Source organism: Corythoichthys intestinalis, chromosome 6, assembly GCF_030265065.1.
Source record: "Corythoichthys intestinalis isolate RoL2023-P3 chromosome 6, ASM3026506v1, whole genome shotgun sequence".
Classification (NCBI taxonomy): Eukaryota; Metazoa; Chordata; class Actinopteri; order Syngnathiformes; family Syngnathidae; genus Corythoichthys; species Corythoichthys intestinalis.
In genome coordinates, this window is record NC_080400.1 from 12,144,883 (window position 1) to 12,168,982 (window position 24,100).

The 24,100-nt window shown below is 39.9% G+C and overlaps 2 protein-coding genes across 3 annotated transcripts in view; both read left to right on the top strand.

Annotated features, from left to right (window-relative positions):
• Positions 1–22,962, top strand: part of LOC130917743 (claudin-4-like) — a 42,259-nt gene extending 19,297 nt beyond the window's left edge. For both annotated transcript variants that reach the window (XM_057839407.1, XM_057839408.1), the window contains exon 2: positions 21,542–22,962. In XM_057839407.1, the coding sequence (XP_057695390.1) occupies positions 21,549–22,184 (636 nt within the window). In that variant the 5' untranslated portion in view covers positions 21,542–21,548 and the 3' untranslated portion in view covers positions 22,185–22,962. The remainder of the gene's footprint in view (positions 1–21,541) is intronic.
• LOC130917745 (claudin-4-like) lies at positions 2,817–14,903 on the top strand. The gene is made up of 2 exons (XM_057839410.1): positions 2,817–3,362; positions 13,614–14,903. Exons 1-2 carry the CDS (start codon positions 2,868–2,870, stop codon positions 14,283–14,285), a joined length of 1,167 nt encoding a protein of 388 aa, XP_057695393.1. The 5' UTR covers positions 2,817–2,867; the 3' UTR covers positions 14,286–14,903.
• Positions 22,963–24,100: the final 1,138 nt, after the last annotated feature.

The window sequence follows — 24,100 nt, forward strand, 5'->3', positions numbered from 1 at the left end:
TGATCATAAAAATAATATTTGAAAAAATACAATGATGACTTAAAAATTAAATAACAATATTAATAGTTGATATTATTTAAGTTTATTTTTTAAATGACCAAAAATAGTCACTTGCCCTGTAAAGGATTAAAGTTCTTAAGTGTCATTTTTCACTGTCCCTGAATTGGTTAAAGCAAAAGAAAATAAATAAAATAAAATATTTTTACAAAAACAAGTTTGTATAAAAAAAACAATAAAATTGTAAAAACATTTACAAACAAAACTGTAATCTATGTAAAATAAAACATTTTAATGGTGTATATCCACAGAATAATTTTGTGAAAAAATACAGTTGTACAGTTTTAACTGGTATAATTTAGTCAGTAAAACATTTTACTTTTGTAACTTGAACAGACCTTTTTTGTTGAATTAACATGAAAATGCTGCCCCCCAGTAATTTTACTTTCAATTGCTGTTAATTGTTCAAAGAAATACGACGGAGCCCCTAAAGGGACATCGACAGAAATAAAATAAATTTAAGCAATCAAACTATCTGGTAAACATTAGCATGATATAGTATTTAAGCTTGCTGACTTTTGCTATGCAAGTTAGCCAATAGTTGTAAACATTAGCATTATATTGCATTTAAGCTAGCGGACTTTTGCATTGCAAGTTAGCCAATTGCTGTAAACATTGGCATTATATAGCATTTAAGTTTGCTGAACTTTTCTATGCAAGTTAGCCAATTGCAACAATGCAAAAGTCCGCTAGCAATTGGCGAACTTGCATAGCAAAGTCCTCTAGCATAAATGCTGTATAATGCTAATGTTTACCAGACTGTTTCTGGTGGGCACCGGAGTGCTTAAATTAATTTTATTTCTGTCGATGTCCCTTTAGGGGCTCTGTAAAATACCACACAGAATACCACTTTTTTTTCTTTCCAAAACAGTAGAGCGCAATGCATTTCAACGTATGTTCTGTGTTATTTAACATTTTAATTTTAATGGTCCAAAGTTGTTATTTTTTTGTGAACGAAAAGTACGAGCGTTAATACAGTGGGGCAAATAAGTATTTAGTCAACCACTAATTGTGAAAGTTCTCCCACTTGAAAATATTAGAGAGGCCTGTAATTGTCAACATGGGTAAACCTCAACCATGAGAGACAGAATGTGGGGAAAAAAATTACATTGTTTGATTTTTAAAGAATTTATTTGCAAATCATGGTGGAAAAAAAGTGTTTGGTCAATACAAAAAGTTCATCTCAATACTTTGTTATGTACCCTTTGTTGGCAATAACGGAGGCCAAACCTTTTCTGTAACTCTTCACAAGCTTTTTACACACTGTTGCTGGTATTTTGGTCCATTCCTCTATGCAGATCTCCTCTAGAGCATTGATGTTTTGGGGCTGTCGTTGGGCAACACGGACTGTCAACTCCCTCGTCACCCCGTGGCGTCAAAATGATAACAAGAACGGTGAGCAAAAATCCCAGAACCACATTGGGAGGACCTAGTGAATGACATACAGAAAGCTGGGACCACAGTAACAAAGGCTACTATCAGTAACACAATGCGCCGCCAGGCACTCAAATCCTGCACTGCCAGACGTGTCCCCCTGCTGAAGAAAGTACACGTCCAGACCCGTTCTTTTGCTCACCGTTCTTGTTATCATTTTGACGCCACGGAATGACGAGGGAGTTGAAAGTCTGTGTTGCCTAACAACAGCCCCAAAACATCACCGCTCTAGAGGAGATCTGCATGGAGGAATGGGCCAAAATACCACCAACAGTGTGTGAAAAGCTTGTGAAGAGTTACAGAAAACGTTTGGCCTCCGTTATTGCCAACAAAGGGTACATGACAAAGTATTGAGATGAACTGTTGGTATTGACCAAATACTTATTTTCCACCATGATTTGCAAATAAATTCTTTAAAAATCAAACAATGTGATTTTCTTTTCTTTTTTTTTCCACATTCTGTCTCTCACGGTTGAGGCTTACCCATGTTGACAATTACAGGCCTCTCTAAAATTTTCGAGTGGGAGAACTTGCACAATTAGTGGTTGACTAAATAATTATTTGCCCCACTGTACATCCACATCTTTCTTTACAAATTAAAAGCACCTGACTCCAAAAAATGTTACTTTACCCCAATGGTGTTGTAAATTTTACTAAATTATCCAATTTTTTATACAGTATTAGTAGTACAGCATGTTTTTACTTTAAAACAAAGTTATATTCCATGCTTGTGTTTACAAAATATTACGGCCAATTAAATTTGCATTTTTTTGGGAGTGTGGTTTGTCTATTGATGTCAGCCAATCAGTTAAAAAAAGAAATATAAGCACTTGGTATCGTTACAAATACTTGTTTACATGACACTTCACAGCAATTGTGAAACACACTGTAAAATGACTGTAAGAGTATCAATTAAAAAATACTTGTGCAATTAGTAAAAGTTTACTTAAAACTTCTTTTGTGAAAACATTGGAACAAGACTCAGGCAAAAGATTTTAGTTATGCTGATTCACTCAGTAGTGACCACTTCTTCAACAACAAACCCCCACTGGACACTACCGCAGCACCAGTTTGAAAACCGGAAGCTTTTGACGTCCGACCAATCAAAGGTCATAGCCTTGTTCAAACCGCGAACACCACCTATTTTCATGAAGTCACGGAAGAACTGATGTTCATCTCGTCGAAACTGTCGTCAGTACTCCCATAGGAATCCTGCCGGGCAGGTTCGACACAGGAACTGCAAGTTTCAGTTAAGACCCAGCCCCTTTTTGGGTTCGGCATCCTTAAAACAAAGTGGACCGGGGCGACACGTTCATTCAACGTCTCGCTCAGTTCCAGTGCTCGACTCAAACGCAAGAAAAAACAAAAAGGTCAAGATGGTGTCGCTGGGCCGCCAGATGCTGGGCTTTATCCTAGCCTGCATCGGATTCGTGGGAACCATCATCGTATGCGCCCTCCCCATGTGGAAGGTGACCGCTTTCATCGGCGCCAACATCGTGACGGCGCAAGTCATATGGGAAGGTTTGTGGATGAACTGCGTCACGCAGAGCACAGGGCAAATGCAGTGCAAGATCTACGACTCTCTGCTGGCGCTACCGCAGGACCTCCAGGCTGCCCGGGCCCTGGTGGTCCTCGCCATCGTCGTGGCCGCCGTCGGGATCATCCTGGGGATCGCCGGGGGCAAGTGCACCAACTTCGTCAAGGACAAAATTGCCAAAGCTAAGGTGGCAGTGGCCGCGGGCGCGGTCTTCATCTGCGCTGGGGTTCTAGTGCTCATCCCCGTGTGCTGGTCGGCCAATACGATCATCCGGGATTTCTACAACCCTATCCTGACCAACCCGCAAAGAAGAGAGCTGGGCGCCGCTCTCTACATCGGCTGGGGAACCGCAGCCCTGCTTCTCCTGGGCGGGGCCCTCCTGTGCAGCTCGTGCCCACCCAAGGACGGACCCGAGTACCCGGTCAAGTACTCAGGCGCCAGGTCTACAGCCACCAGCCGGGCCTATGTGTGAGGTACAACCGGCCCGCCATGAAAAGACTTTGAAGTACAATCGAAACCTCAGCTCGCGGACCACCCGGTTCACGAAAAAAAAATCAGTTTTCCGACAAGTTGTACTTTCTCTCACGTGTTTTTACGAACCCTCCAAATACGACCGATCGTGGTTTACGGACTACCGGCGAAAAAACATGAAATTTCTGTTTCTGTTTTAACAAAAGTGTGTTGTCGTCCTGTATAATTTTGTATTTTGAATAGGGCTGTCAAAATTATCGTGTTAACGGGCGTTAATTAATTTTTTAAATTAATGACGTTAAAATATTTGACGCAATTAACGCAGATGCCCCACTCAGACAGATTTAAATGACAGTACAGTGAAACGCTCACTTGTTAATTGTGTTTTATGGAGTTTTGCCGCCCTCTGCTGACGCTTGGGTGCGACTGATTTTATAGGCTTCAGCACCCATGAGCATTGTGTAAGTAATTATTGACATCAACAATGACGGGCTACTAATTTATTTTTTGATTGAAAATTTTACAAATTTCATTAAAACGAAAACATTAAGAGGGGTTTTAATATAAAATTTCTATAAATTGTACTAACATTTTTCTTTTAAGAACTACAACTCTTTCTATCCATGGATCGCTTTAACAGAATGTTAATGTTAATGTCATCCTGTTGATTTATTGTTATAACAAATACAGTACTTATGTACCGTATGTTGAATGTATATATCAGTCTTGTGTCTTATCTTTTCATTCGAACAATAATTTACAGAAAAATATGGCATATTTTATGGATGGTTTGAATTGCGATTAATTACGATTAATTTTTGAGCTGTAATTAACTCGATTAAAAATTTCAATCGTTTGACAGCCCTAATTTTGAACTAACCCAAACAAAAAAAGAACATGTAACTTGGTTCAAGTGCTGTTATGGACTAATTTTCTTACAAATTAAGCCATTGAACTTCAAGAACTTTTTAACGGAGGCGTAAACATCCCACGTCGGAGTTGCTACATATTTGTACAGCCTTGTGAATGTGTTTGTGTATTATCCAAATTGCTCAGCAATTTTACTGATTTTTAATAAAAAATTTACTTGATACCATTGTTGGGATATTTTGTCTTTGGTAGTAGTAGGAGTCAAAAACAGTGTTTTCTCATCTAAGTAGGTCATTAGGGTGTTGGTCTATAAAAGCAGGAATGAGCATTGTTCTTCCAGCAGATGTGAAACTTGTTCTACTGGTTTCTCCGTGTCAACATCCTCCACGTAAAACCTATACAATGAACGTGTTAGATCAGATGTCCAACTTAGATGGAGTTTATAGCTACTAGACGTCCAATTCATTTGAACTGGAAGGGTTGGCAGCGAATGAACATTCGTTCATTACCCTCCCGGTTCAAATGGATTGGAGGTCTCCACTACTAGCCAAAAGTATTGGCACCCCTGCAATTCTGTCAGATAACGCTCAATATCTCCCAGAAAATGATTGCTATAACAAATTCTTTGGTAGTAATATCTTCATTTATTTTGCTTGCAATAAAAAAACACAAAAGAGAATAAAAAAGACAAAACTCCAAAAATGGGCAAGACAAAAGTATTGGCACCCTCAGCCTAATACTTGGTAGCACACCCTTTAGACCAGGGGTGTCCAAACGAAAACATTAAGAGGGGTTTTAATATAAAATTTCTATAACTTGTACTAACATTTATCTTTTAAGAACTATAAGTCTTTCTATCCATGGATCGCTTTAACAGAATGTTAATGCCATCTTGTTGATTTATTGTTATAATAAACAAATACAGTACTTATGTACAGTATGTTGAATGTATATATCCGTCTTGTGTCTTATCTTTCCATTCTAACAATAATTTACAGAAAAATATGGCATATTTTAGAGATGGTTTGAAATGCGATTAATTACGATTAATTAATTTTTAAGCTGTGATTTACTCGATTAAAAATTTTAATCGTTTGACAGCCCTAAATTAATTATTTCAACAATCTCGCAACTAGCCTTTGTGGCGTTCTCTTTCGACTCTCGGGCTCTTGCGAAATACTGCTGCTGTAAAATTAAACTAGCTTCAAGTTGCTTCAATTTCTCGCTACGTATCTACCCTGTAATCTTGTCGTACATGTCAGCGTGTCTTGTTTGGTAATATCACCTCACATTGAACTCTTTAAAAACAGTGACTGTCTCTTTGCAAATGAGGCAGACACAGTTGTTGGTTATTTTAGTGAAGAAATAGTCCAATTTCCACTTATCTTACAGCGTCGGCCGTCGCAGTCAACTTCCTCTTTTTTTTTTGATTGTCGCCATTTTAGAAAAGTGGAAGTAAAAGGTCACACGGGGTAATGTTGCTTAGAGTGCTGCTGCCTTTTAGTGGGTAAATGAGGAGCAGCATTTAGTGTGTAAGCTACTTCATATGCTGGTAGCAGTACTGCTGACCATTTTATGATGCGGGTCAGACGTTATTGATTTTACGACAGAGGCTGGGGGCCGGATGAAATTTGACCACGGGCCGCATTTGGCCCCCGGGCCGGACTTTGGACATGTCTGATTTAGACCATTCATATTTGGCCAACTGCTCTAGGTCTCTGAGATTTCAAGGTTGCCTTCTCCAAACTGCCATTTTCAGATCTTTCCACAAGTGTTCCATGAGATTCAGGTCTGGACTCATTGTTGTCTACTTTAGAAGTCTCCAGTGCTTTCTCTCCAACCATTTTCGAGTGCTTTTTGAAGTCTGTTTTGGGTCATTGTCCTGCTGGAAGAGCCATGACCTCTGAGGGAGACCCAGCTTTCTCACACTGGGCCCTACATTACGCTGCAAAATGTGTTGGTAGTCTTCAGACTTCATAATGCCATGCACACCGTCAAGCAGTCCAGTGCCAGAGGTAGCAAAGCAACCCCAAAACATCTGGGAACCTCTGCCATGTTTGACTGTTGGGACTGTGATCTTTCCTTTGACGACCTTGTTTTTTTCCCTCTAAACTCCTTTTTGAGGCCTTTTCCCAAAAAGCTATACTGTTGTCTCGCATGACCAGAGAACATTCTTCCAAAACGTTTTTGGCTTTCTCAGGTAAGTTTTGGCAAACTCCAGCCTTGCTTTTTTATGTCTCTGGGTCAGACGTGGGCTCTTCCTAGGTATCCTATTCCCACATTTTTACAGTAAAATTTGAAAAGTAAAAAATGACATACTGTATATTGACCTCCTCTGTCCACATTCATCAACCAATAATACAGTGCTGGCCAAAAGTATTGGCACCCCTGCAATTCTGTCAGATAATCCTCAATTTATCCCCAATAATGATTGCAATTACAAATGCTGCATTTATTTTGCTTGCAATGAAAAAACACAAAAGAGAATGAAAAAAATGTAAATCATGATCATTTTACACAAAACTCTAAAAATGGGCCAGACAAAAGTATTGGCACCCTCAACCTAATACTTGGTAGCACAACTTTTAGAGAAAATAACTGCGAACAATCGCTTCCGGTATCCATCAATGAGTTTCTTACAATGCTCTGCCGGAATTTTAGACCATTCTTCTTTGGTTAACTGCTCCAGGTCTCTTAGATTTCAAGTGTGCCTTCTCCAAACTGCCATTTCAGATCTCTCCACAGGTGTTTAATAGGATCCAGGTCTGGACTAATTGCTGGCCACTTAGGAAGTCTCTAGTGCTTTCTCTTAAACCGTTTTCTAGTGCTTTTTGAAGTGTGTTTTGGGTCATTGTCCTGCTGGAAGACCCATGACCTCTGAGGGAGACCCAGCTTTCTCGCACTGGGCCCTACTTTATGCTGCAAAATGTGTTGGTAGTCTTCAGACTTCATAATGCTACTCACACGGTCATGCAGTCCAGTGCCAGAGGTAGCAAAGCAACCCCAAAACACAAAAGGAACCTCCGCCATGTTTGACTGTGGGGACCGTCATCTTTCTCCTGCAAACTCTATGTTGATGCCTTTTCCCAAAAAGCTCTACTTTTATCTCGTATGACCAGAGAACATTCTTCCAAAACGTTTTTGGCTTTCTCCGGTAAGTTTTGGCAAACTCTAGCCTGGCTTTTTTTATGTCTCTGGGTCAAAAGTGGTGTCTTCCTGGGTATCCTACCATAGGGTCCCTTTTCATTCAGATGCTGATGGAAAGTACGGGTTGACAATGTTGTACCCTCGGACTGTAAGACAGCTTGAACTTGTTTGGATGTTAGTCGAGGTTCCACAGTCAGCACAATCTTTAGTTGAAATCTCTCAAGTTTTCTTTTCCGTCCACATCTAGGGAAGTTAGCCACAGTGCAATGAGCTTTACACTTATTTATGACACTGCACACGGTAGACACAGGAACATTCAAGTCTTTGAAGATGGACTTGTAGCCTTGAGATTGCCAATGCTTCTTCACAATTTTGCTTCTCAAATCCTCAGACAGTTCTTTGGTCTTCTTTCTTTTCTCCATGCTCAATGTGGTACACACAAGGACATAGGACAGAGCTTGAGTCAACTTTAATCCATTTTAACTGGCTGCAAGTGTGATTTCGTTATTGCCACCACCTGTTATGTGCCACAGGTACAGTAACTAACAGGTGCTGTTAATTACACAAATTAGAGAAGCGTCACATGATTTTTCAAAGGGTGCCAATACTTTTGTCTGGACCATTTTTGGAGTTTGGTGTAAAATGATAAAGATTTTTTTTCCTATTCTGTGTTTTTTCATTGCAAGCAATATAAATGAAGATATCACTACCAAAGCATTTGTAATTGCAATCATTTTCTGGGAGAAATTGAGCATTATCTGACAGAATTGCAGGGGTGCCAATACTTTTGGCCAGTAGTGTACATGTGACAAAGTCAACATTGCAGGATGACATGCAGTTTCATTAGAAACACACCCTGGACTCACTGTGACATTCTTCTTACAGTCTGTCATACATTCCTGTTGATTTTAGGGCATTTCCAGTTCACTTCCTGTTGATTTTGCGGCAGACCCGGGCCACTTCTTGTTGATTTTGGGGCCTTCCCAACACGCTTCTTGTTGATCCTGAGTCATTCCTTTTGATTTTAGGGCATTTCCAGTTCACTTTCTGTTGCTTTTTGGGTGATTTGTTGATTTTGTGGCAAACCCAGGTCACTGCTTGTTGATTCAGATTTTTTTTTTTTTTAAAATAATTAAATTAATAGATGTATAGTGCTTTCACGTTTTTTTTTTAATGACGGTAAATATATATGGCGGAAAACACTCAAGTGACTTGAAGTTCCGCTCTGAGACCTCCAATTTAGCCAACTTTCAAAATTTTCCGATATGCATGTGTGGTACATCATTGGAAATCTTAAAATCTCAATTTTCTGGGGGAAGAAAATTTTGAACAGGAGGGCATTTTAAAAAATAATAATAATTTTTTAAAAAATGTTTTTAAACAGCAAAACCCTATATGGAGGTGAAAGCACGCGAGAGCAGAATTACAGATGCCATGACTTTAAGGAGATATTATCGCGTACTTACCTTGTTTCGATCCAAAAAACTCCATGTAGCATGTGAATGGCCACAGGTGGATTTTGGGGGGATTTTATGGGTGAAACATGGTAATATAACAAGGGTGACGATGAAGAAATCGCAGACATCAAGGAGTGGTCGAGATTTTCTTTTTCATATATTTACCCTTCTAAATGTTTTTTTTTTTTACTATTTTTTTTTTTGTTTGACTCGATTATTTATCATCTAACATATCGGAGAAAATGCGACAGTAACAAAAAAAATTCAATTAAGCGATAGTTATGAGGTACATATCTGGGACTTTTTTACAGATGCCATTTTTTTCATTGTGACATAATTTGTTTAAAAGTTTAAAATATGTGAATTAATAATTTTTTTAATTCGTTTTTTTTTTAAAACTAAATATGAGACATCAATTAATGATTCTAATTAAAAACGACATTTTGAATAATAATATTAATTAACTTCGTTTTATGGCTGGGTTGAAATAAAAGCGGTTGCGCGACGTCTGTAAATGGGGGTTTTCAGGGTAAAACGGACAATTTAAAAATAGTTCGGGGACTTAATGCGCCATGAATCTGCAATGGCAGCATCTAGACATGTTGTTCTATCAAGCACAGCAGTTCTTTTGGCTAAAAATACAGCAGTTTGTTTTACAGAGGGTTGCAAGAGTAGAAACGGCTTTTTCAGTTTTGTCTGTTTTACGCCATATATTTTTTTAAAGTAATTTAAAAAAAATAAAGTGAAAATATAGTGATTTCCTCTTTTGATTTTTTAAAAACAAAATGAAACAAATAAACAATGAATAAAAAAATAATAATCATTAATATTAAAAAAAAAAAAAAATTGGGGAAAATTTCCATTTTTTAAATTTCTTAACAAAAAAAAAAAACCCACACACAAAAATACGAACAAAAATAGAAAAATGAAAAATAATCTTTCAATTAAACATGGAAAAAGAGTAAATATTCTTTTTATTTTTTATTATTTTAAAAAATTATCATTAATTTATTTGAAATAAAAGAAAAAAAATAAAACAAAATAATAGTGCTTGCGCTTCCATTGAGGACTACAGAAATATGTTCGAAACTTTATGTTTATTTAAGTCGATGCACAGGATATACTTTGCCGGGCCCGAGCTGGCCCCTGGGCTGCCAAGTCGGAATGAGCTGTCAAGATTGCACTTTGGATGGTGCTGCAAATGCATGGCAGTGGACTGAAATGCTCACTTCTGAAAATTAAGCCACAGTGAATCATTTTTCTGTGCCCGATCCCAAAAGTCCAAATTGTGCCCGAATTTCTCACGCAGAAGAAGACGAAGAAAAAGTTTATTTTTTCTTTCCCCAGGTTCTTTTATTCTCTAAATGAACAGGAAATGACGACACACATCATTCAGGAACAAAAAGAAAGCATTCGTCACCTAAGACAAATAATCAATTTTTAAAGGAAAGAATAATTCAAAGCTGGTCGGCCAAGATAAATGTCCTCAAGTGCCCCAGGTGCCTTCGAGAAGATCCGTCCTGAGCTTTCAACGCATGCACTTTTTGTGATTTCCAATGCAAACAGGGAGGCCCAAGAAGTGCGTCACAAGAAAGTGCAATTTTACTAGGTATCTGTGTTATCTGTTTATGACTTTGCTTTCTGATCAAGTCAGATAGACAAACAATACAGAAATGAATGTACCAAGTAAAATGAACAAACATATGGGAACAAATATCTATACACTACAGTGGCAGATGCTGGTCTTTTAGTGAAGGGAAGCTCAAAGTGTGTCAGCCTGTGAGTGCTGTGTGACGGTGGAGGGGCTCAGCGGCAGCTGCTGCTCGCTAGATATAAAAACTAAAGTGCCAGAAGTTTTCAAAAACAAACAGCTACAATAGAAAAAATTAGGTCTGGCAAAATTATCGTGTTAACGGGCGGTAATCAAGTTCTTTTGATAAATCACGTTAAAATATTTGACGCAATTAGCGCACATGCCCCGCTCAAACAGATTAACACAGTGTCATGTCCAATTGTTACTTGTGTTTTTTTGTGTTTTGTCGCCCTCTGCTGGCGCTTGGGTGCGACTGATTTTATGGGTTTCAGCACCATGAGCATTGTGTAATTATTGACATCAACAATGGCGAGCTACTAGTTTATTTTTTGTTTGAAAATTTTACAAATTTTATTAAAACGAAAACATTAAGAGGGGTTTTATTATAAAATTTCTATAACTTGTACTAACATTTATCTTTTAAGAACTACAAGTCTTTCGATCCATGGATCGCTTTAAAGGGTATTATAATACTAAGGGGCTGTGAGATATCAATAGAACCGTTATGTGGCAAGATAACAAATATTAATAAAGTTAACAAAAAAATAAATCACATTCATGAGCAATTATCGAAAATAGATCGAAAATTACGAACGTTACCGAAAGTATTCCGGAAACAGCCGAATGGGGCGGAGACGTGACAACAAGGAAACAAAAGGTCGAGGCAGGTGTCATCGTTGTTTATCGACGAGAAAGTTGCGTTCGTCTTTTATCAAAAAATCGCTAAAATGGTTCAAACCTGTCATGCTATGTGGTGTACAAATAGCCATTTGTCGCAATGTAGTACCCATGAGTTCCCGAACGCGAGAAAAAGAGCTGGACTACGCAGACAATGAGTAAAGTTCGTTCGTGCTAAGAGGGCTAATTTTGCAGACCCAGCCTCCGGCACGGTTTTGTGTCGTGCGCATTTTACACCTGAAAGCTATTCGAACTATGGATAAATGAAATCAGGTTTTGCGAAGAAATTGCTGCTGAAAGCAGATGCGGTGCCCACCATGCACGCGCAGCCACCGAAATGTCTCGAGATATCAAGAAAGAGGGCGCTGACTGGCTCTGATGAGACCACCCCAGGCTAACCAAAGGAGCGGAGCAGCCAAGCTCGAAATGGCCAGAGTGAGTACTCTTTTATAATAAAAAAAAACATATCACGCATTGGATATAGGACTGGACACATGTATAAATTATCGCTTGTAAAATATATAGAACAAATCCTCTAATCACATTCATATTTGTGTCTGTTGGTAGAGCGAAAACCTATGATAGCACAATAAATGCTAATTATTCTATACATTACTTTATTTTGCGGTCACGGTGTATCAGCTTCACAAAAAGAAATGCAAAAAAAACCATTCAGTGTTTCCCACATGATATGTTGCTGGCGTTTCATCAGTGTGATTGCTCCCCTCAATGATCCTTTCATTAGGCTGCATTGGCTTTCGTTTGGGCTCAAATTGCTAACCCAAAACACCAAAGAAAGGTTCATAACTCTCCTCGTCACCATTAGAAGAATGTTCGTTTCGTCGGATTCGTCGCTGCAACTAGAAACAAAATTGTCCGCCATCATCGCCGCCATTCAGTACTAAGCACTGAGCCAGTTGTTTCCTTGTAGTGACGTCACGCACACAATATGCTAGATTTCCGGGATCTCGGGGGCGGGTCCTTTTAGCTTCACAATCGATCCAAATTTCTATCATTTTCTTGGTGTTGCGATGTGTGTAATTACACGAAGTGGCATGATAGGAATCCAAAAGGCATGCTTTTATGGATAAATGATGGAATATTAGCATTTCCCCAGGTGTTGTAATACCCTTTAACAGAATGTTAATAATGTTAATGCCATCTTGTTGAGTTATTGTTATAATAAACAAATACAGTACTTATGTACAGTATGTTTAATGTGTCTCATTTTTCCATTCCAACAATAATTTCCAGAAACATATGGCATATTTTAATAGATGGTTTGAATTGCAATTACGATGAATTAATTCTTAAACTGTGATTAACTCGATTAAAAATTTTAATCGTTTGACAGCCCTAGAAAAAACACAAGATCTAAGCTCAATTTTTTGCTAGTTGTTTGGAACGAAGAGTCGCTAGGATGATTATGAAAGTCTCCGGTTCAACTCAGAACAAAGGAATGAAAATGTCTCCTTCGGATGTTTACCCCTGATTCGCCAATTCCGCTGTCAATCAATTCAGCCTTAGACAGATCATCCAATCATCATGCAGAGAAGCAGAGTGTCCGGGTCTGCCGAGCCCCGCCCACTGCCCATAGACCTTCAGAGACGCAAGGTGTCCGATGGGCGGGATAAACCCAGCCTTTAGCCAATGACTCGTCTCGCTTTGCTGTAATGGAACAATGTCCTCTCAACTCTGGAGATGCACAGCGTCCACACTGTTTAAAAGATTGTGACGCTGCGCAAATGAATGAAAAGCAAGCTAATTCTGAACAAAGTTGGGCGCGTTGTAGCGCATATTTAGTCAATCACATGTACACACAGCAGTATACATTTGATCATTTTTTGACATTTGGGAGGAAGCTGAGCTTAGAATCTTAGAGCAATCACCTCTGCTACAGCTCATTTGAATTTCAGGCTTTTCCCACATTGACCTTGAATGTCAACTCTTTGTCGAGAGTATCGAGCCGACAACGTAACACAATCCTCCTTTCAGAGCAATAATAATAACAGCCTTGACAAAGCAAGCAAGAATCTCGAATGGCCGGTCTTTTGTGACGTGCCTTCAACTATCACGCCTCTTGTTATGAGTCGGCGTGGCATTCGGGCACCTGATCGGATCCTGACCGGTCGCCGACTTCTCCGCCGACACCATGCCCTCCATGGGCATGCAGATGGCCGGCTGCGCCCTGTCCCTCCTCGGCTGGATCGGCGTGCTGATCGCTTGCGGGGCGCCCATGTGGCGCGTCACCGCTTTCATCGGCAGCACCATCGTCACCTCGCAGACCACGTGGGAGGGTCTGTGGATGAGCTGCGTTTTCCAGAGCACGGGCCAAATGCAATGTAAGGTCTACGATTCTATGCTAGCCCTGACCCAGGATCTACAGGCCGCACGTGCCTTGATGGTGGTCTCCATTATCGTCGGAGTAGCCGGGGTCCTCATGGCTTTCACTAGCGGCAAATGTACTAGCTTCATCCCCGATAAAAGGGAAAAAGCAAGAGTGGCAGTGGCCGGAGGGGTTTTTCTGATCATCAGTGGCCTTTTATGCATCATCCCTGCCTGCTGGACCGCCAGTCTCATCATCAGGAACTTCTACAACCCCACCGTGGTGGACGCCCAGAAGAGGGAGCTGGGGGCTTCACTGTACATCGCCTGGGGGGCGGGTGGTCTACTCCTGCTAGGCGGGGGGCTCCTGTGCGCCAGCTGCCCCCCCAAGAAGGACGAGTATCCATCCATGCGCTACCTTGCGAACAAGTCTTCAGGAGGGTACGGGAAAGTCGACTCCGTGAGATCGTACACACCGACAAAAACGTACATTTGAGATGATAAAAGACAGACTGGGATGATCAGGTTCTTCATTTTTGGAAATTATATGTTGCATACATATGGTGGAAAGTCTTCATTTTACTTCTCTGTCTTATAATTCTACACGTCTGATGTTTAAGTCATTGGTTGATGTAAAGGAATCATGTGCATCGACTTCATGTTTTCACTAAAATATAATTTCAACAACATTTCTGTCGTCATCAATGAAAAAGTGGATGTTTACGACATTTGATTTATTGCCGACGGAAAAGAAATCATGTGCATCGACCTGATGTTGTTCCCAAAAATATCATTTTGATGACATTTCTGTAGTCCTCCATGAACTACAAATATTTGGGATTTTGTTGTTGTTGATATTTTAATTAAAAATAAAATATTTGCTCTTTATTGAAATGAAAAGAAACCTAATAAATGCAAGATTTTTCCTCTTTATTTTAAAAAAAAAAAATGTAATTACCGTAATTTTGGCACTATAAGACGCACCCTTCAAATTTGGCACAAAAACGGCATTTGTTAATAGATAGGCCGCACTCAGGGCCAGCCCAGCCTATCCGCAGACTATGCAGCTGCTTAGGGCCCCTAACCACTAGGGGCCCCCCAATCTGGCAATTGTTTAATTTATATTCTGTTTTGTTTACTACAGTTTGCTTTATTTGACTTTTGTGAGTTTTGATACTTGATTACAAGCTTTAAAAAATAACATTTCTTCCTTAACTTCTTTCCTTCCTCTTTTAGAAAAAGGTTTGGCGCTATCTACTTTAAGTACTAACAATCATTTGGGGTGAGAAGTTTGAAGTATGCAGTGCAACAAAATCTGATTAATATACAAAATATGGACGTATAGGTTGGATTGCATGTATGGGTTTCACAGTACACTGTGATGAAATGGTGGGCCAAAAATATGGGCCCCTTTGCATTATTTTGCTTAGGGCCCCCAAATGGCCTTGGCCGCACTGTACTATAAGCGCAGCTGTCCTCACTGTATTATGGGATAATTACATCAAAAGATTTTCACCGGTAACACTTTATTTGAAAATGGCATCATACGGCTGTCATAAAACCAAATGAACCACCATGAAGCCTTGAACCAATTGGCTGCAATGCCTCATTGCTTCAAGAAGCTTCAATTGGCCATCACTTCTTCCTTGGGGGAAACTGTCAACCTCTGCTGCCACCTGCTGCCAACACTGTTGTCGTCCAACATGCCTCCGAGCATGCATTGCAGCGCTATAGATGTAAATAACAATCAAAATTCATGTTCAGTGGTAATTATTTCTTCAGTTACTGTTCCAGTTGTTTCATTAATTGCTACTTATGGTATTTGGAAACACTTTATTTGACAGTGGCGTTAGACAATCATTAGACAGTCATAATTATGACATGACACTGTCATGGGCATTAATGAATGCTTATAATTAGGGTTGTTCCGATCATGTTTTTTTGCTCCCGATCCGATCGTTTTAGTATCTGCCGATCCCGATATTTCCCGATCCAATTGCTTTTTTTTTTTTTTTGCTCCTGATTCAATTCCAATCATTCCCGATAATTTTTCCCGATCATATACATTTTGGCAATGCATTAAGAAAAAAATGAATAAAACTCTGACGAATATATACAGTACATTCTACAAACAGTACATAAGCACTGTATTTGATTATTATGACAATAAATCCTCAAGATGGCATTTACATTATTAACATTATTTCTGTGAGAGGGATCCACGGATAGAAAGACTTGTAATTCTTAAAGGATAAATGTGAGTTTGTATATTGTGACTAAATATTGCCATCTAGTGTATTTGTTGAGCTTTCAGTAAATGATACTGTAGCCATTTAACTGTTCTGCCCAAATGCATGATGGGAAGTGCAACCATGACTGTGCGTAGTGGCACCAATTGATATCTCTTCTCTGCGTTGAGAAATAAGATAGAGTGTTAAGAAAGAGATCAACTACTACCTTGCTTCCCCACATTGCTTCCCATGATATTTCTAATTGTTGAGAGAGGGATTGTAAGGCTTTAGCCGATTAAAAAAAGGCTCCAAAGACTGCTAAAATTCACTCTACTCATTTTGCGCTGCCTTTTAGCTCCATATATAGGTAAAACGGCGCCATTATAGATTGAATGCGACAATGCGTGAGTGGGTCATGCAGCGCATGTGTTAATTGCGTTAAATATTTTAATGTGATTAATTTAGAAAAAATTAATTACCGCCGTTAATGCGATAAATTTGATAACCCTACTTTAAGCCAAAACTGAAGCCTCTGGATGAGTGTAAGACATTTTGTCTACAATTAGAAAGCGATTTCATTAAAAAAATATATATATATTAAAAAAAGGCATGTCCGATATTTTTTTGCCGATTCCGATACTTTGAAAATGACGTGATCGGACCCGATCGATCTTATAACAGATGTCATTTAGTGTTATCCGGCAATTTATCTCACTTTTGAATGGATGTAAAAGATCCAAGCTGGACATAAATGAAGTTAGTGACATAATTTGCCGGATGACACTTAATGACATCTGTTATAAGCAGGGGTTGATTTGTGCCGGATCATGCCGGAACAATATCCGGCACCTCTTGATTTTGGCCTCCCTGTGTTCCAGGACTTATTTGGGCAGATCCACCACCTCTCGTGTTTCGAAAATAATACTAATATCAAAACGTTTTTAAAAGTATTGTAATAGCCCCGAATGGGGGGAAAGAAGGAGAGGATATGTTGATGGCTTTCTCCACTTTATTGTGGCAATAATCACAAAACAATAAACAAAATGATAGTGGACTACCGCCACATCCGACCGCTAACTTTTGCTTCTCGCCCGTCTCTCTCTCGCTTCCTACTACCTCACAGCTCTCCAGTCCAAGCATGTCTTACAGGAACCATGCTTAGTTACGGACATTAAAGTATAAAATAAAATAATTAGGGCTGTCAAACAATTAAAATTTTTAATAGAGTTAATCACAGCTTAAAAATGAATTAACCGTAAATAATCACAATTTAAATCATCGATAAAATATGCCATATTTTTCTGTAAAGTATTGTTGGAATGGAAAGATAAGACACGAGAGGGATAGATACATTCAACATACTGTACATAAGTACTGTATTTGTTTATTATAACAATCAATCAACAAGATGGCATTAACATTATTAACTGTTAAAGCGATCCATGGATAGAAAGACTTGTAGTTCTTAAAAGATAAATGTTAGCACAAGTTGTAGAAATTTTATATTGAAACCCCTCTTAATGCTTTCGTTTTAATAAAATTTGTAAAATTTTCAATCAAAAAATAAACTAGTAGCTCGCCATTGTTGATGTCAATAATTACACAATGGTGCTGAAACCCATAAAATCAGCCGCACCCAAGCGCCAGCAGAGGGCGACAAAACACCCAAAAACACAAGTAACAAGTGCACATGACACTGTGCTGTCATTTTCATCTATTTGAGCGGGGCATGTGCGTTAAATGCGTCAAATATTTTAACGTGATTAATTAAAAAAATTAATTATCGCCACTTAACGCGATAATTTTGACAGCCCTAAAAATAATACTATGCATAAATTCATTTACAGAACAAATCCCAAGAATTGCATGTTGTTTATAAACACTTAACATCACTTGAAAGAGTCGGAGATTTGTTGATGCAATGAAAAGCTGGACCAACAAATCACGCCCCTGACATAAAAAATAAAAAAAAAACTTTGGAAATGTGCGGCATCTGGGGAGCAAGCAGCCAGGATCAAAAGGTATTTCAACATGCTAAAAAGATAGTTGCATTTACTGTCTTTTTTAAAAGAAGGAAGAAGGTTCAAAACGAGTCAGAAAAACAACAACAACCAGCAATGAGGGCAGCTGCAGCGATCATGCTAACGGGCAGAACCGGGAGGCTAGCGCCGCAGCAGCTAGCCAGGCTCACGGACAGCCAAACAAGCTGGGGCAGGAGGCTGCTACTATGGCAGCAGCTGGTCAGGTTCAGCGCCACCCGGAGTGGGGGCCAGCTACAGCAGCAGCAGTCAGCCAGGTGGACCACCAACAGCCAGATCAACAGGCCAGTACCCTTATGGGAAATTCAGGTCTGGGCTGCACAATTTGTAAGACGGGGGGAACTTGGGGGCCAGAGAAGACCGGGGGGTGAAACTCGCAAAAGAATGGGTTTGTGTTAGTTATTGTAATCTCAGATTTTTTTATTTTATGGTTTACAAATTAGACTGTACGTTACTGTAAGTCCCACCTGCAGTTATGTGGACGATTGCACGTGCTGTATATAGTATAGCCTAAATGAATGTAAACTGTTGTCATAACATTTATACCATGGATATTATCTAAAATTGAGGCTTGTAAGTCCCACAGCATGGCAAGTGGGCATTTGCATGTTGTTTTCAGCACCATTTTCTGCGTATGTTCCGGGACCTGTGCCCGTCTCATCATCATCCCTGCGCTGTCATATGTACTTTGTGTTCCGGCACCTTATGATTTACAAATAAAGCACTGGTCATAAGCATTCAGTAGTGCCCATGATACTGTTATGTCATAATTATGACGGTCTTATGACAGTCTTATGACGCCGCTGTCAAATAAAATGTTAATTATTAACCCAAATAAATCAACAAATAAGCCATACTTGGACTATAAGCCGCAGGATTCAAAATGAAGGAAAAAAGTAGCGTCGTATAGTCCCAAAATTACGGTAAATAAAAATAAAAACCAATAAATGAAAACTCAAAAATAGGGGGTGGTCAGTGGCAGTGAATAAATTATTTTACGTCGCAGTTTACGTCAAGTGAAATTTAAGACTTTTTAAGACCAATTATTTGGTGAAAAACAAGCTTATTTTTGTCCTTCTGTAGTGAATTGAAATGAGTTTATCGCTAGTAGACGTGTCTATGGCCGTCAGTGGCAGACAATGCAAGGCAACGGGTTAATTATGGGGCAAAAATCCCAGAACCACATGGGGGGGACCTAGTGAATGACCTACAGAGAGCTGGGACCACAGTAACACAATGCGCCGCCAGGGACTCAAATCCTGCACTGCCAGACGTGTCCCCCTGCTTAAGCCAGTACACGTCCAGCCCGTCTGCAGTTCGCTAGAGAGCATTTGGATGATCCAGAAGAGGACTGGGAGAATGTGTTATGGTCAGATGAAACCAAAATAGAACTTTTTGGTAGAAACACAGGTGCTGTTGTTTGGAGGAGAAAAAATACTGAATTGCATCCGAAGAACACCATACCCACTGTGAAGCATTGGGGTGGAAACATCATGCTTTGGGGCTGTTTTTCTGCAAAGGGACCAGGACGACTGATCTGTGTAAAGGAAAGAATGAATAGGTCCATGTATTGAAAGATTTTGAGTGAAAATCTCCTTCCATCAGGAAAGGCATTGAAGATGAGACGTGGCTAAGTCTTTCAGCATGACAATGATCCCAAACACACAGCCAGGGCAACAACGGAGTGGCTTCGTAAGAAGCATTTCAAGGTCCTGGAGTGGCCCAGCTAGTCTCCAGATCTCAACCCCATAGAAAATCCGTGGAGGGAGTTGAAAGTCCGTGTTGCCCTATGACAGCCCCAAAACATCACTGTTCTAGAGGAGATCTGCATGGAGGAATGGGCCAAAATACCAGCAACCATGTGTGAAAAGCTTGTGAAGAGTTACAGAAAACATTTGGCCTCCGCTATTGCCAACAAAGGGTACATAACAAAATATTGAGATAAACTTTTGGTATTGACCAAATACAGTACTTATTTTCCACCATGATTTGCAAATAAATTCTTTAAAAATCAAACAATGTGATTTTCTGTTTTATTTTTTTTTTTTCAAATTCTGTCTCTCGTGATTGAGGTTTACCCATGTTGACAATTACAGGCCTCTCCAATATTTTCAAGTGGGAGAACATGAACAATTAGTGGTTGACTAAATACCTATTTGCCCCACTGTACATGTAAAGTTTCCATATTCCTAATTTTGTTTTGCTGTTTTGCGTTTCTGGTTGCCATACATTTGCTATCTCGTACTTCTCTCTCAGTTGTTATTTCACTTCGGTTCCGGGAGAACCAGTTTTTCGACCTCCTGCAGGAAGCAAGGGACGCTCTCACTCTCAATTTTGGGAACAAATTAAAGCAGAAATCATCAAACTTGGGTTACACAAACAGTAGTTTAAGGCCTTGTTCAGACAGGCATCTAAAATCAGATTTTTAGCATTTTAGCGAAAATACACACGATCCCAGGCTTCAACTGGGACCGTGTGCTTTGGTCAGATGAGCCCAATGCACATCTTTCGTGGGACGCCAGACCCACTTTGAGTGTTTGTTGCCAAAAAGCTCAATCTTGGTCTCACACAAAAATACACATATTCCCAGGCTTTAACTGGGACCGTGTCCTTTGGTCAGATGAGACCAAGATTGAGCTTTTTGGCAACAAACACTCTAAGTGGGTCTGGCGTGCCACAAAAGATGCGCATGTTGAAAAGCACCTCTTACCCACTGTGAAGTATGGGGGTGGGTCAGTGATGCTGTGGGGCTGTTTCGCTTCCAAAGGCCCTGGGAACCTTGTTAGGGTGCATGGCATCATGAATGCTTTGAAATACCAGGAAATTTTACATCAAAATCTGTTGCCCTCTGCCCGAAAGCTGAAGATGGGTCGTCACTGGGTCTTTCAGCAAGACAAAGACCCTATACATATGGCCAAATCTACACAGAAATGGTTCACCAGACACAATATCAAGCTCCTCCCACGGCCATCTCAGTCCCCAGGCCTTGCTTTGTTGGCAAAAGGGGGTTGTACAAAGTATTAACACCAGGGGTGCTAATAATTTTGACACACATTATTTGATGTCAAATAATTTTTTCTTTATGTGGGATTTTTTTACCCCACTGAATGAATGCACTTGTATTGAAGGTTGGATTTTTCTCTTTTTTTCCATTTAGGTCCCATATTATTTGAATTTTAAAAAATATATATTAGAAGCTAAAAAACACATCTTTTTTAGGGGTGCCAATAATTATGGAGGGCACTGTATATTTATAATTGCTCTTTACCTAAAAAAAAATGTTTTATCCGATAACTCTATTAATCTATAGAATTTTCAGTCAATTACTCGATTACTAAAATATTCGATAGCTGCAGCCCCTAAATACATATGAAAAAAAATCAGCAGCAGTTAATTACAATACTTGGCTTTAAAATAAGCAAAAGGTATTTGGTCCCCTTGAAAAGAACCAACCCGTGACTTCCTCTCACTCCTGCCTTTAGGTCCAACATGGCTCTTGAGGAGCTGGGCATTGTCCTAGCAATGCTGGGTCTGGCTGGGACCGTGATGATCTGCGCCCTGCCCATGTGGAAGGTAACGGCCTTCATCGGAACCCGCCTGGTGGTCATGCAGGTGTTTTGGGAGGGTCTGTGGATGACATGCGTCAGCGAGTACACGGGACAGATGCAGTGCAAGCTCTACGACGCCTTGCTAGACCTGTCCCCCGAGCTGCAGGCGGCTCGTGGATTGGTCTGCGTCGGCATGGTTCTCGGGTGCTTAGGCTTTCTGGTTTTCCTCGTGGGCGCACGGTGTACCAAGTGCCTGAACCACCCGCGCATCAAGGCACGAGTGGTTGTCGTTTCCGGACTCATCTTTGGACTAGCGGGCCTCGCACCCATGGTGGCCGTGTCTTGGACGGCTAACAGCGTGATCAAAGACTTTTACAACCCACGCGTCCCTGAAGGGCTTAAACGGGAAATGGGGGCGGCCATTTATATCGGCTTCATTGCATCGGCGTTGCTACTCTGCGGAGGAGGTTTTCTGTGTGCAAGTGGGCCACCGTCCAGGGGTGCAATCCGTTCCAATGCGTACGCCCCAGCGGGGACGCGTGCTGACAACAGCTATGGTATCAAAAACTATGTTTAGAACAGCAGTGGCTGGTATCCTGTATTCGAGATACGTAAAATGATAAGACGGAATGATATTTGGAGAGCAAAAAAGTTGTCAGGTTATGGGTAAAAAAAATCTAAGGAAAGAATAATAGTTTTGGTATTTTGTAAGCTACTGTATTTACGTAGCAAAAAGTGGATGTTGACTCATGAATGCTCACAAGTCTTTTCTCTTAATATTAGGGGTGTAACGGTACACAAAAATCTCGGTTCGGTACGTACCTCGGTTTTGAGGTCACGGTTCGGTTCATTTTCGGTACAGTAAGAAAACAAAATGCAAAATATAAATGTGCTAGTTGTTTATTACACACCTTTGTGCTTTCAACAATAGGAACAGTAGCCTATACAAAGCTAGAATTCTGATCCAAAAGTAGCGGGTATTTAAAGATAATCCAACAATAATTTGCCTTTCAAACCCCGCGTATTGGTCAACTTTCTTTCTGAAAGAAAAAAGAAGTCCTGTGCTAAAGAGAAAAGCAATCCCAATGACAAAGATTTTAACATGTGTTTTACAAATGAAATGCCTCAATGAATCATTTTTTTCCTTATGAACGGTTTTCAAAAGCTTTATTGGTGGATTTTCTCAAGTTAAAGCGCCACACGGAAATTAATAAATTAAATTGTTTAAGCAGGATCTGTGTACTATTCTTATTATTTCATTACAGGTGTTTTAGCTCACTTCAATTTATTTTATTTTTAAATTGGCTATTATTTATTTTATTATGTGTTTATATTTTACAAATGTGATGTAGTATTCATTTATATTCAGGGGTGCACATAATTTTTTTGCCCAGGTTCTCAGAGGAGGACCTGGAGATGTGACTTGGTCCTCATTGAGTTTGAGAGCCAACCCGCCTGATGCGATAAATTTATGACAAGCTTTACTTAGAGCCAATTAACTTTAATTAATTATATTAACAATTAATGCTTGATTAACATCAACTGGCACAACAAAATTGCCATTACGTTGAAATGTAAAGAAATAAAAAGCACCAATTCAAAATAAAGGGCATTATGCGGCTCCCACATTAACTCCAAGCCTTTTTAAAAGTGGGATGTCCTCCTCATAAGACCTTATTGAACGTGCATGTTTAGCTTTGTAAAATGCGAGCAAAGACACGTTTGTCAGTGCATGTCGCTGTTCATTACCTTTATTCCGCCACTTGTCCATAGGGCGAGCTGGGTCCTGTTTGACATCGATAGTTTGCTTAATTGCCACATGCTCTGTTTTTTTCGTGCTTTTCAAAGTTTGGATGGCTGAAATTCTTTGACCCTGCATAAAATGCGCTGCTTTTATCGGCGACATTGGGATTCTCACAGCACATTTTGTACCGCATTTTCGTGCGAGCATCATTTGCTTCTAGCCATGGTACCTCCTACTTTTCAGCAAAAGTCCTTTTTTTCGGTAGCTCCGGTGACGTCTCTGTCGTCTGTCTGTCTTTTGACGGGGGTGGGGGAACACGGAAGTAATTACTCGGTGTGGCCTGCCTCTGACATTTTGAGAAGTTATTTTCTCGTGTCCGCCGCAAATACGGTGGTCAGCCATCGGTACGCAAAAACGTATGGAAGTCGTTGAGGGCCAGCGCGTTTGTCTACGTCCGGTACGCATGCGCGCATGCGGACCACTTATGTGCACCCCTGTTTATATTGTATATTTTATGTTGTATAACTTTAGTTCCAACTGTATGTGAATATGAGTTCCTACTTGTCTCGTTGTGGTAGGAGGGTTTTGTATTGAACACGGTGCCGTGTTGGTTATTATTATAGCAGAGAAGACAGCAGTAAATCAACAAAGACAAGTCAACTGTGCCCCGATCTACCACTCAAGAGATCTGATGGACTCAAAAAGTGGGTTACGATTGCATATTAGTTTGAAAATCGACCGGATCCACC

Excerpts from the sequence above, each read along its gene's own strand:
- LOC130917745 (XM_057839410.1), top strand. The coding sequence starts at position 2,868 with ATGGTGTCGCTGGGCCGCCAGATGCTGGGCTTTATCCTAGCCTGCATC. Across the intron at positions 3,363-13,613 it reads AGCTGGGCGCCGCTCTCTAC|ACCATGCCCTCCATGGGCAT; the intron begins ATCGGCTGGGGA and ends TTCTCCGCCGAC.